Source organism: Mustela nivalis (genome assembly GCF_964662115.1).
Source record: "Mustela nivalis genome assembly, chromosome: 2".
Taxonomy (NCBI): Eukaryota; Metazoa; Chordata; class Mammalia; order Carnivora; family Mustelidae; genus Mustela; species Mustela nivalis.
Genome location: NC_139021.1, coordinates 148,523,322 through 148,537,504, shown reverse-complemented (window position 1 = coordinate 148,537,504; position 14,183 = coordinate 148,523,322). Strand labels below are relative to the sequence as shown.

General features: G+C 39.7%; 1 protein-coding gene across 1 annotated transcript; it reads left to right on the top strand.

The window, feature by feature from the left end:
- Positions 1 to 7,691: 7,691 nt before the first annotated feature.
- On the top strand, positions 7,692 to 8,636 carry LOC309857202 (olfactory receptor 6E1-like; the record flags this gene model as incomplete). Its single annotated transcript, XM_082718830.1, has 1 exon — positions 7,692 to 8,636. The coding sequence occupies one exon, from the start codon at positions 7,692 to 7,694 to the stop codon at positions 8,634 to 8,636; it is 945 nt and encodes a 314-aa protein (XP_082574956.1).
- Between the last annotated feature and the right edge of the window lie 5,547 nt (positions 8,637 to 14,183).

Sequence of the window (14,183 nt, the reverse complement as noted above, 5' to 3'; positions counted from 1 at the left end):
ATGGAACAAAATGCTGTGCCGAGCCATGCCATCATCTGTCTTTAAGATTGCATACTGTTTTGCCAATTTTAACCCGTGGAAAATACTAGACAAGTTTTACAAAGGTAAATTACTGAATTTCTAGCTTTAAGTAGTTAGTAGAAAACACTGACAAACAACCGTAAAGATGGAAATCCATCATGATCTATGCAACATTCCAACACATGTGGTCTTTTCAGCCAAGTTCCCTAGGAAACAGTCCCCAATTGTGTTTTAATTCAATTGGGTACTGGTTTCAGCTGGCTCCCAGTGGAGGTCCTGTGACCAAAAGTGGCTAGACCAGGGATATGGAGGGGATCATATCAGACCAATCAGAAGGAAACCTCACATGGGAGTCTTCAAATTGGCAGCCATTCTGGTGACTTAGGTGGCTATCCCATGTCCAAGACAGACAACTATGTACAAGAACAGGAATGAAGAAAGGGCATTAAGTTTCTGGGTCTTATTACTATCCTGGCCAGGGTACTAACTTCCAGCCAAAAGGCAGACATTCTCCTCCCCATAGAGTAGCCTCGAGCTAGAGGATTACAGCCTGAGCAATTGACATGCAAGTGTTCCAATAAGACCATACTCCTTGAAAAGCCCCTAATATAAGACTACAGGAAGAGGAGAGAGAAAGTACTCGCCAATTTTGCACCAAAGCTCAGATTCCAAATGTAGAGACTCACAGCCCCATGTTGGACACCAAATGATGAAGTTTTAGAATATAAGTGAGGTTCACTGGGATGAGGTCCAGAGCCAATGACCAAGAAAGAATTCTTGAGACATCTTTGGTGCAAAATGGTGGTTTATTAAAGCACAGGGACAGGACCTGTGGGCAGAAAGTGCCCAGGGGTTGTAGGGATGGCAGGTTATGTACCAGGGGGTTGGGGAAGGAAAAGGGAGGTTTCAGTAGAACTTTCATATGCTAAAGAGGACCTACAAGATACCAGATACCAGAGGCCTTGCCTCTGCCAAGGGCATTTTGGCCTTTAGCAAGGTATTAACATTAAGATAGTTGGGAAATTCCTAAAGAATGTCACAATATGTGCCTCCCAGGAGTAGAGGTGGGAGAAGGTTGCTGTATGGCAGCTTTTGCTTTGGCCTCAGCCAGCCTTCTGTTCCCTCATCAATGGCAGTATGCTTCTTGATCAGTCTGAGCATGGGCTCCCCCTCTTTGCCTGCACTGGCCACTTTCCCTCCCTGCCTTGTGGGTGGCCTGACCTCCCAGCTAAGGAAGAAGAGTCTGATAGATAACTCAACCCCACATTGAGAAGCCCAGTCATATTGGAGGCTGAAGAACTCCAATTCATCTCCTCTCCTCTGGTTCCTAAGGCTTCTCCTCAGGAGCTTTGTCTCCAAGCAGTGATAAGTGCTGGATAGGAAAACAGAATTTGATTGTGTTGTCAGTCCAGAGAACATCTTCCTCTACCCATGTCTTACAAAAGCTTAAGATCCCCAGAGTCACACGTGTGGAAAGAGATCAGTCTGATTTACTGAATCTTAGGAATCTTGGACACTGACTTCATGACACCCACCAATATAATACCAATTATTGGTGAGGTGATGTCTCAAGCCCAGCCAAAAGGATCCCACTTACTAAAAGGGGATCATACAAATTAGGTTTCTCTCCATGGCACGTCCTTCACCTTGTCCTCTAAGTAGTTCCCCTCCATTAAGAGTAAACTAGTTTGGGGCACCTGGGTGGATCAGTGGGTCAAAGCCTCTGCCTTTGGCTCAGGTCATGATCCCTGGGATCATGCAGTAAGCATGCAGATCAGCAGTAAGCCTGCTTCCTCCCATCTCTCTCTCTCTGCCTGCCTCTCTGTCTCCTTGTGATCTCTGTCTATTAAATAAATAAATAATTTTTTAAAAAAAAGAGTAAAACTAGTTCATGTAATAAGCTGTAATCAGAAGTGGTCTGAACTTAAAAATGTGAATGAACTTTGCCACCTCAAAGGAGGTTTTTTGGGGGTGTGGGGATTGATGGCTCTTCCATACTTTGTGTAAAATATTAACCTTGCAAAATGTAACATTCACCATTACATTCTGGAAAGGTCCTGAAATAAAGATACTTAGGAATCTTGTGCTAAAAACACCACTTAGAACCACATGTGTGAACACCTGGAGCATCCATCCATCAGAAGTGAGACAAGCACAAGAAACCCTACTAAGAAAGTAACAGAAGTGGAAGAGACAGACCTTTACAAAAGAGTTGCACTTCTGAGATTTATAGATGGCTTTTTCTACTTCTTTCTATCCCACACACATAATTCAATTTAATTAATCATTCTACATGCAAAGGCAGGTTCATTAAAAAGGAAAAAAATTCTTTTTTCCATGCACGCATTAAAAAGAAAACAAAGATACCCAGATAGAATAAAGTACCCTATACCTTCAGTTTCACTTCACGGTCCCAAGTTGGAAGCTACTAACAAACACTACTATATTTTTGCTTATGTGGAGGGATAAATATTGGGTATGATACTAATGAGAATTCTAGATGAGAATTGATGTGTTCTGGGTCCCCAATGCCATTGTTGCCTTATTTTTATGGAAAATTCATAAGGGACGGTGGTTGCCAAAGTATTATTAATAATCCAACACTCCACCCTCAGCCTTGGGTTCAGCCTAGTGAGTGCTTCTCTCCATCCTGATCCCTAACTTCTGTTCAAATGAGCGTTCCCTATGCCCTCTCCCACAATATTGTAGATGATGAGATTTACCTTTCCTCAGGCCTTAACTTAGCCTTCTCCCTTAGGGATATAATACTAGAAATTGGAACCATTCTAGGAATAGATCATATTAACCAAATACACTACAAACCAAAATACTCTCATTATCTAAATCCTGAATATAGGGGTAACCTAATTTTTCAAGAGTAGCTGAAGGACGGAATGGAAAACACAAGAATCCATAAATTTAAGTGTGCTTTATCCTTCTAAATTTGATAATCACAAATACAACTTGAAGAACTGTCCCTTTCCTTACTCTGATGGGCTAATTAAACACTCAAAATACAAGCAATGCAGTAAAATAGCCACAACAAATGAGATCAAGATATCACTTAAAAACACAAAGAAATAGTAGGTAAATAACTAGCCAAGAAGGCACTGTCCAGAAAAGAGAAAATAGACCAAGGACAATTAGAAATATTTCTTAGTATCAGCTCACCACCCCTTATGCTAGATACAATGTAGAGTAAGTTCAGCCCATTTCTTTGTCCATTTTGTCCACTTTGTAAAACTTAACATCAAACACAGACCTCTTCCTCCCACATTCCCACCATCATGTTGCCGTAGGGACTCTTTCGGGTATGATAGGTATTTCTGCACCAAGAATTAGCACTGAATAAAATGAAAACCTCATGCAAATGTGCCTTTATTTTAGGATTAAAATATATAGTCTCATATTGATCTAGCTTCTGTAACTCTTCTCCTATTACTCTTTATTTTCCCTCACTTCCAACTGAGAAAATAACTATGGGGTCCAAGTTTGGCCTGGATGGAAAGTAGAAGTGTGTGGTGTGGATGGACAGATATTGTAAAAATGATTTGGGGACTTCATCAAGATCAAAAGCTTCTGCACAGCAAAGGAAACAGTCAACAAAACAAGGAGGCAACCCATGGAATGGGAGAAGATATTTGCAAATGACAGTACAGGCAAAAGGTTGATATCCAAGATCTATAAAGAACTCCTCAAACTCAACACACACAAAACAGATAATCATATCAAAAAATGTGCAGAAAATATGAACAGACACTTCTCCAATGAAGACATACAAATGGCTATCAGACACATGAAAAAATATTCATCATCACTCGCCATCAGGGAGATGCAAATTAAAACCACATTGAGACACCAGTTAGAATGGCCAAAATTAGCAAGACAGGAAACAACATGTGTTGGAGAGGGTGTGGAGAAAGGGGAATCCTCTTACACTGTTTGTAGGAATGCAAGTTGGTACAGCCACTTTGGAGAACAGTGTGGAGATTCCTCAAGAAATTAAAAATAGAGCTTCCCTATGACCCTGCAATTGCACTACTGGGTATTTACCCCAAAGATACAGATGTAGTGAAAAGAAGGGTCATCTGTACCCCAATGTTTATAGCAGCAATGGCCACGGTCACCAAACTGTGGAAAGAACCAAGATGCCCTTCAATGGACAAATAGATAAGGAAGATGTGGTCCATATACACTATGGAGTATTATGCCTCCATCAGAAAGGATGAATACCCAACTTTTGTATCAACATGGATGGGACTGGAAGAGATTATGCTGAGTGAAATAAGTCAAGCAGAGAGAGTCAATTATCATATGGTTTCACTTATTTGTGGAGCATAACAAATAGCATGGAAGACAAGGGGAGATGGAGAGGAGAAGGGAGTTGGGGTAAATTGGAAGGGGAGGTGAATCATGAGAGACTATGGACTCTGAAAAACAATCTGAGGGTCTTGAAGGGGTGGGGGGTGGGAGCTTGGGGGAAACAGGTGGTGGGTATTAGAGAGGGCACGGATTGCATGGAGCACTGGGTGTGGTGCAAAACAATGATACTGTTATGCTGAAAAGAAATAAAAAAAAATTTTTAAATGATTTTGTATATTGGGGTAGATGGGGCCCACATGAATACTCATGAAAGTTTCTGTAGTAATTGCCTTGACCTTGTGAGACCAATTATGGTGAGGGCAGATTCATGCAGGACAAATTTCCAGGTATCTCCAGGGCTGCCAGCAAATACTTTGAGAGTTTTGTCCCATTATTGGACTCTGGATGAGAAACCAGAGGTCACAAAAAATTGGGTCACTTCTGCCATGGCAGCCCAGCTGAGATACCCAGAAGCAGCAGTTTTCCAACACAATGGTTGCTATGGATACAGCTTCTCCCCCCTCTAGCTCACATCTATACTCTTCTAAGTTTAGAAAGAATCTGGGGTTCCACATCCCAGATACATTTAAAAAGAGTGGGGCCTGCCAGGTTAGAGATAGTACAGAAACCACCTAGAATTTTTTTCTTCCCTGAAAAGGATAATGTGCACTTTCTTTTTTCAAGGATATTGGAGAGTACAATGCAAATATTTTTCAGATGAAATATGCAATTAAAAGAATCATAATATTGGTGGAAGAATGAGGAATGATTGACCAAGAAAGGCGGAGTTCCCCCAAAAGCCTCATGAATGCCAGGGTGTAATCCAGCTGTTTTTCACCATAAGGTCTGTTCTTTTAACAACTGTGCCCTGGTCTCAGTGCAAATATCACTGTATAAAATTGTAGTCTGGACTGTTAACCTCAAATCAGTAGCAATATTGAACATGGGATTTAAAAACCCTTGGGAAATTGTCATATAACTTCCTCCAAATCTTGTGAAAAATCAGTGGGGACATCTGGGAGTCGCTATCACCAGAGACAATGGGAAGATAGATATAAGGAAGGGCTAGGTCAGTAATTCTTGTTCTCGACATTGACTGATTCGCTGTTCCCAGGCACCAGCCATGCCTTTACTTTCTGCCCCTGTCTCTTCAACATCTAGTAAGATTTGGAGGCCTACATTCTCTGCTCACTGGCTAGGTCCTTTCTGTTGGGTCACCAAACAGTATTGGGGCAAAAACATTATGGAGGCCTCAAATTTTCATATCAGCACCTTCTAACTGTTGGTGCAGTAAAATAAGAATGCTTCTCTACATTGAAAGGTGAGCATACGATGGAGGACCATAATGCAATAGAATAACTTGGAGCAGGTGTGCCCATGACATAAAGCATTGCTGCAGAAGGTCCTGTGTCTCAGTAGCACCTAGGGCTAAACCTATAAGAAGATGCCTTCTCCTAATAACTGGTGTAGAAGATGACAGTATAGGAGGTGACAGCAATGTTGCATGTTAGGTGGGCTTCTACCCACTGAGGGAGGCAGAGATAGACTTTTCTTTAGAATCCTAAGCAGTCTCGGAGTCCAGCTCTAGCCCAGAATTGGGGCCAGTGGAATGTAGTTGTTTTAGTCAATTTTCTCCCCTCGGTGGTTTCAGTGGTCAAAGCTGAATGTAGCCTTGTGCTATGAAACATTCTGAGCTATGGAAACAGGGCTTCGGCCTTCAGAGCACCGGCAGCATGGGATGTATATTCACCCCACTGTGGGACAACAGGCTGTGAAAAATGCATTTCCTTCTCCTTTCCTTGCAGCCTAGAGCAACCTCTTGGTGTCTTCCAAGACAGTAACTGCAAGAAGAGGAAACCTGGCCCCCAATGAGGTGATTCATGTGTGTGCCTGGCTTCATGGACCCTGGTGACCCGGTGGACTTAATGGGGTCAAGAGGAACAGAAGCGGAAGCTCCTTCTTGTTGTGCCACTCAGGGGGAACAGTTTGGTTTCATGAGCTGCCCTTCAGAGGACCTGGCCCAGGGTGCATTACTGAGAGAGACACATCCCACACACCAGACTTTTAGCCTGTCATTGAGATGCTAGAGCCAAACACCATCGCGAGAGAAGTTTACTGATTGAAAGGACTGAAGAGAAAAGAATGTTCATGGAGCTTTGATGCAAGAGTAATTTATGAATGCCAGGTGCCCTGCACAACCTGCATAATAGTGGGTTGATCTTGTAAACTACTATCACTCCCACCTGCATCACAGACCAGCATGACCAGCATGAACCCTGCAGAGAGGATGAGGGGAGGTAAATCCTGGCTTTACAACTTACCTTAAGTTGAGCAGCCCCTAATGTCTCTAGTCTCCAGTCTCTTCTATAAAATGTTTGTGCTAAAGTAGTTGCTCTTTCAGCCCTGTCTCATTCCACGGGTCTGTAACTCACCAGTGAATCTAACCAAGGGTAGAAACAATTATGATAAATAAAGCTAATCTTTCACTTAAGATTGAGAGATCATCAACAATAGATATTATCCCATTTTAAAATATTTTGTCACTGAATTTGGAAATAGCAGATCCTCCAGATTCTGGAATTCTGCCTAAAGTCCCAGCTAAAGTCCCAGCTATGGGTCCCAGAGAGCTCTCTGGAACTCTCCAGGCTTCAATTTCTGCTTCCATTGAAGGGGCTCATGGTTATTGTGAAGACTAATAGAAATACTGAACTTCAGTGACCAGCATAGAACAAGCATAAGTCCTCAACAGATCATAATGAAGCAACTTAAACAATAGAATGTATTGCAGATTTTACAGAGGATATTCAAAGGAGGTATTATTAACATTATTGTTATGTTTACTTACAAATTAATATTACTAAAAATAAAATATTTGTAAGTATGAAAATGTCGATAACTCTGCCCACCAATGATGCTCTACTAAGCATTATATTATTGATCATAATATTACACTTAGACTTTGAAGAACACTTAGGAAACATTGGCATCATCTATCAAGTGATTTCCATGGTTTATCGTAATTAATCCTCAATAAACATGAATAGGTAGATCGTATCATCTTCATTCTACAAAGGGTGAAAGTGAAGTTCACGGAGGTCCCTAAAGGAGACCCATCCTTCAGGAGTTAGAACTCAGTATTGAACTAGTACTGAACTCAGGTCCTTCTGATTCAACAACCAGGGCGCTAAACCACATTGTTATCTGCCTCTCCATGTTCTTTGATAGGCAAATAACTTAATCATGCTCCTCTAAAACCTTTGTGTTCCCTGATGTAGGTTAGACCAGCAGTGATGATGATGTGGAAAGAGATGTCCATGGAAATGGGGAATGGGACAACTGTCCAAGAATTCACCTTGGAGGGGTTTCCTGCCATCCAGCACCTGGGAAAGGTCCTCTTCTTTGTACACCTCCTGGCGTACCTGGCATCCATTGCAGGTAATGTGGTCATAGTCACCGTCACCTGTGCTGACTCCAGGCTCCACACACCTATGTACTTTTTCCTCAGCATCTTTTCCTTCTTGGAGTGTTGTTTCATAAGTGCCGTTATTCCCAAGTTGTTGCTCATCTTTCTCTTAGGCAAACAAACCATTTCCTTTCTGGCCTGTTTCATACAAGCATTTGTCTTTGTATTTGTGGGAGCAACAGGTTTCCTCCTCATAGCAGTGATGTCTCTGGATCAGTATGTGGCCATTTGCAAGCCTCTGCATTACCCGACCATCATGAACCTGAAGACTTGCTTCCTCCTGGTCACTGCCTGCTTGGCTTTGGCCTTCCCTCTCATCACTGGGCTGGTAGTAACAGTTTCCCAGTTATCCTTCTGTGGCCCCAATATTATCCCCCACTTTTTCTGTGACCTTGGCCCCCTGATTCATCTCTCCTGTTCTGACACCAGGTCTATTGAAATGTTGGCTTTTGTCCTCACTTCCTTTATCTTGTTGACATCCCTTATCATAACCACCATTGCATACAGCAACATAGTAGTCACAGTCCTGCGACTCCCATCAGCCAAGGAGAAACAGAAAGCTTTCTCCACTTGTTCCTCTCACCTCATAGTTCTCTCACTGATGTACGGCAGCTGTGTGTTTATATATGTGAAACCAAAGCAAACGAACAGGCTGGAGTCCAACAGGGAAGCTGCCCTTGTGAACACGGTGCTGACCCCACTGCTGAACCCTGTCATCTACACTCTGCGGAACAAGCAGGTCCACCAGGCTCTGAGGGAGACAATGTGCAGAATGAAAATAACAAGATAAAAAATTCACATGCCTTTGGAGTGGAAGGCTTCAGAGAACCATCTGTCTTCATTCTGCCAATTTAGCAGTTCACAGAGTTCTACAGCAGTGTCTCAGGCAACCGTAGCTGATCTACACATTACTAGCAAAATGAAAATCTGTTTTACAAGACACATTTTACATTGATGTGCCTAACAATCTTTCCACATACTGAAGACAATTGATTAATTGTAATACCCTTTACTGAATTTTTATTCTTACATCTGATAAAAATCCTGTGCTTGAAGTTTCTAAATTTTAGTAATATATACATTTTTATTTTACTTCTCTTTAGCTGTAAACACGGCACAACAGAATTAATAATGCTTTAAGAAAGGCATTTAGATAATTAAAATACTAGGAGGTTATATATTGCAATGTGTTTAGGAAGGAAGTAGTGGAAATAGTACAAATGCTTGGCTCCACATTTCCTCCATGCCTAGACAAAGGAAACATTGGTCATAGTACCCTTCAACCTGGAATATATTTGGTTTGTATCAGGTGTGCTCTTCAATTCTATTCTTGCCCCTTAGCTTAGCTATATCTGTATGCATCAGTCCCATGCTAGAGAGAAACAGCATTGTTCTCAGCCTTAGAGAACCAAACTATAAATAGTGGAATAACCACAGCATCCCACAGCAGACCAATACTCCTAATTCTTAAGTTATTTATTCTAGCTCCATCTCCTCAGATGCATAATGCATACTTACAATTGTTTCATTTCCTAAAACTGTTGCCATAGAATGTGTCTTTATGTCAATGGAAGGAAGCCCTTATTTCATATTTCTGTAATATTTTCCAAAATTCAAGTTCTTAAAATCTAAGTTATTTACTTATCTGCTTCATATTGCTAATGAATTATAAACAAATTGAACACATTTCCTGGTTGAGTAGTAAGGGTTTGTGTTGACAACGGTGTTGTCAACATTGTTAAGATTGTCTTCTGATTGATAACCCATTTTAAAAGCAACCTATTTTAAAAGTAGTAAGGGTTTGTGTTGGCAACGGTGTTGTCAACAATGTTAAGATTGTCTTCTGATTGATAACCTATTTTAAAAGCAACATTTCCTTTATCTCAATCCTTAAAATTTGAGTACTTTTCACACCTTTCCAATGGGAATATATTTACTTATTATTCAGAAGAAACATCTCTAAAAATGATTAAGATAGTTGTTAATGTTGTTTGTCTTTAACCCAAACCCTGAGGTTAGATAATCTTCAATATATTTTATGAAACACGTTCTACACCATGATTAGATCCTATTTGGCCTCGATGGTCCTATTACAAAGTTCAGATTTCATCTGATTGACATAAAGAAGTTCTAAACATGTTCTAAAACATGTTCTAAACATGTTCTAAAAAGTCACAGATGATTCACTATACACGCTGCATTAAAAGGAGTTTGGAAAAGATCAGAGTGGGAAAGTGGGTACAGACAATATTATAGAATTAGAAGAAAAAGAATGATGGCTAAGGGAAGTGGCAGTGGGAATGGAATACAAAGGGACCAGAGTAGACACTGAATCATTTGTATTGGACAAGGCTGGTTCTGCCTTCAACTAACTGGTCAACTTCCAAAAACAGGTAAGTCACATTCTCCATAAGATATCGAGATTGAGCCAATAATCTCTAGGGTCCACATGAAAATACATGGACGTAGTAGTGAGATGCTGCAGGAACATGGAAATAATGTTCCACCCTGAGATTTGAATAATTGAAGAGTGTATGGAAGTGGCTGAGGTTTCATAATGTAGGAATAAATGATGAAATTGTGGTCAAATTTCTGAAAAGAGGGAGTTTCCCCAAGGTTTTAGCCAGGGTTAGATAATTATTTAGTAGATGTAAACTAATTAAATGCACTTTATATTATGTTGAATTTGGCTCTGATTGAAGAGTGGGCTTGACAAACACAACATTGAAGGCCAGAAATCCAAAACTGAGTCTACAAATCCAGGCTGGTCATTACCAGCCAAAGATAGTATCAAGTAAAGGACAAATTTTCATGTGGAGGTTAATGCACTAGATTCCGATGCTATAAGATGTTTTATTGAGACAAATCCCTAAGCTAATTCTATACTGAAGATACATCCAACCATATTTTTAAGACACTTTGTTGGCATGTTATTAACATATAAAAAGCTATAGATATATAATGTATACAAGTTGATGTGTTTTGAGATAAAAGTACATCCTTGAAGCCATCATCAGTATCAATGCCAGGAACCAATCACCTCCAAAAGTTTCTTCCTGATCCCTTTATTGTCAATCTTTTTTCCTTTGCAGGTAAAAGCACATACTTTTTTGTTTTAAAGACCTTATTTATTTACTTGGCAGACAGAGATCACAAGCAGACAGAGAGGCAGGCAGAGAGAGAGGCGGAAGCAGGCTCCCCGCTGAGCAAAGAGCCCAATACAGGGCTCGATTCCGGGATCCTGGGACCATGACCAGAGCCAAAGGCAGAGGCCTCAACCCACTGAGCCACCCAGGCACCCCAAAAGCTTATACTTTAAGATCTAGCCTCTTAAATTTTTATGTAGGCAATAAAGCATTGTTAGTCATAGGCTCAATATCACACAGATCTCCAGAATTTATTTATTATTTATAACTGAAACTTGATCAATAATCCCTATTCGCCCAGCCCTCAAACCATCATTCTATGGTCTGCTTCTACATATTAATTTAGATTCCACATAGAAGATCATGCAGTGTTTTTTCTGTTTCCAGCCTTTTCCCATAGAACAATGACCTCCAAGCATATCCACATGGTTGCAAGTGGTATGACCTGCTTCTTTGTAAAGGCTGAATGCTATTCCATAACATATACATGACACATTTTATTTATCCATGCCTCTTTACACAGATTTTTAGGTTATTTCCCCATCTTAGCTATTATAAAAAATTCTACAGTGAACATGGGAGTAGAGATATCCCTTTGACATCCATATTTCAATTACTTTGGATATATACCCAGAGGAGGAATGCTGGATCAATGGAAATCTTATTTTGAAATTTTTCAGGCAAGACTATATTATTATTATATTGTTTACACCAATTTACACTTTTTTGTTGTTGTTTGATTCAATATTTTTTTGTGGGGGTATAGTTCTTTTTTTTTTTCAGTGTAACAGTATTCATTGTTTTTGCACCATACCCAGTGCTCCATGCAATCCGTGCCCTCCTTAATACCCACCACCTGGCTCTCCAACCTACCACCCCCCACCCCTTCAAAACCCTCAGAGTCCATAGTCTCTCATGGTTCACATCCCCTACCAATTTCCCTCAACTCCCTTCTCCTCTCCATCTTCTCATTTTACACTTTCATCAAGAGTGTACAAGGATTTCTTTTTCTCCACAACCTTGTTGACACGTCTTTTCTTTTATGGGTTTTTGGTAATACCCAACCAAATAAACTGTAAAGTGATATCTCATTGCGGTTTTTACTTGTATTTCCCTTAGTAATGTTTGCAATTCCATTAGTGATGGCAAGCATATTTCAATGTATCTGTTAGTCATTTGCATGTCTTCTCTTTGGAAAAATGTGTATTCAATTACTCTGTCCATTTATTCCCACTTTCTTTAAGTGTTTATTTAAATTCCACTTTGTTAACATACAGTGTAATATTGGTTTTAGGTGTACAATTTAGTGGTTCGACACTTATATACAACACCCAGAGCTCATGATGACAAGTGAACTTAATCCCCACCCCCTACTTCATTCATCCCTCCAGCCACATCCCCCCTGGTTACCATCAGTTTGTTCTCTATTGTTAAAATGTTATTTCTTGATTTGCCACTCTCTTTCACTTTACACCCCATGCTCTTTTGTTCTGTTTCTTAAATTCCATGTATGACTGAAATCATGTTATTTGTCTTTCTCTGACTTTTTTCACTCGGCATAATATTCTTAAGCTCCACCTACATTTTGCAAGTGGCAAGATTTCATTCTTTTTGATGGCAGACTAATATTCCATTGTATATATATGCCACATCCTCTTAACTATTCAGCAGTCAATAGATACTTCGGCTCTTTCCATAATTTGGCTATTGTGGATAATCAGCTATAAGTATTGGGATGCATGTATTCCTTCAAATTAGTATTTTTGTATTCTTTAGGTACTAGTAGTGCAATAACTGGATCACAGGGTGGTTCTATTTTTAACTTTTTGAGGAACCTCCAAATTGTTACCCAGAGTGGTTCACCACTTTGCATTCCTACCAACAGTGTAAGAGGGTTCCCCTTTCTCCACATCCTCAAAGACACTTGTTATTTCTTGCATTGTTGATTTTAGCCATTTTGACAGGTGTGAGGTGATATCTCATTGTAGTTTTGATTTGTATTTCCTTAGTGATGAGTGACATTGAGTATCTTTTCATGTGTCTGTTGGCCATCTGTATTTCTTCCTTGGAAAATGTCTTATCACATCTTCTGCCCACTTTTTAATAGGTTATTCATTTTTGGGGTGTGAGATTTTGCGCTTTTTATAAATTTTGGATACTAACCTTTTATCAGATATGTCATTTGCAATTATCTTCTCTCATTACATAGGTTGCTTTAACTTTGATTGTTTCCACCACTGTGCAGAAGCTTACCCAAAGCAATATTTACATTTCATGCAATCCGTATCTAAATGCCCAACAGTATTTTTCACAGAACTAAATCAAACAATCCTAAAATTTGTATATAGCCAAAAGACCCAAATAGCCAAAGCAACCTTGAAAAAGGAAAAGAAAGCTAGAGGCATCATAATTATGGACTTCAAGTTATATCAAATAACTATAGCAGTCAAAACAGTAGAGTAATGGCACAAAAATAGACACATGGATCAATGGAAAAGAATTAAAAACCCAGATGTGAAACCAGAATTACATTACCAATTAGTTTTTACAGAAGAAAAAAAGAATATCTAATGGGAAAAAGATAATCTCTTCCACAAATGTTGGGAAAGCTAGACAGCTATATGCAAAAAAATGAAACTGGATCACTTTCTTAACCACACACAAAAATAAATTCAAAATGGATGAAAGACCTAAATGTGAGACATGAAACCATAAAAATCCTTGAGACAAACACAGGACGTAATCTCTTTGACATCAACTAGAGCAATTTCTTATTCAGTATGTTTCCTGAGGCAAGTGAAACAAAAGCAAAAATGACTATTGGGACTACATCAAAATACAAAATTCAGGTATGAATAAAAATGAGGGGGGGAAACATATTCTTAAATATAAAGAACAAACTGATAGTTACCAGAGAGTAGGTGTGTGAGGGGATGGATTATATAGGTGATGGGGATTAAGGAGTACACTGGTGATGAGCACTGGGTGTTGCATGTAAGTGTTTAATCAAAAATTGTACACCTGAAACTAATATTACATTATATGTTAACTGACTAGAATTTAAAGAAAAACTGGGGGAAAAAAGTGTGTCCCTGGTAAACAACCAAGGTCTACACACATTCCAAGCATGTGGAAAGTTTTGGAGACCCACTGAAAATAAATAGATAGATAGATGATAGATAGATAGATAG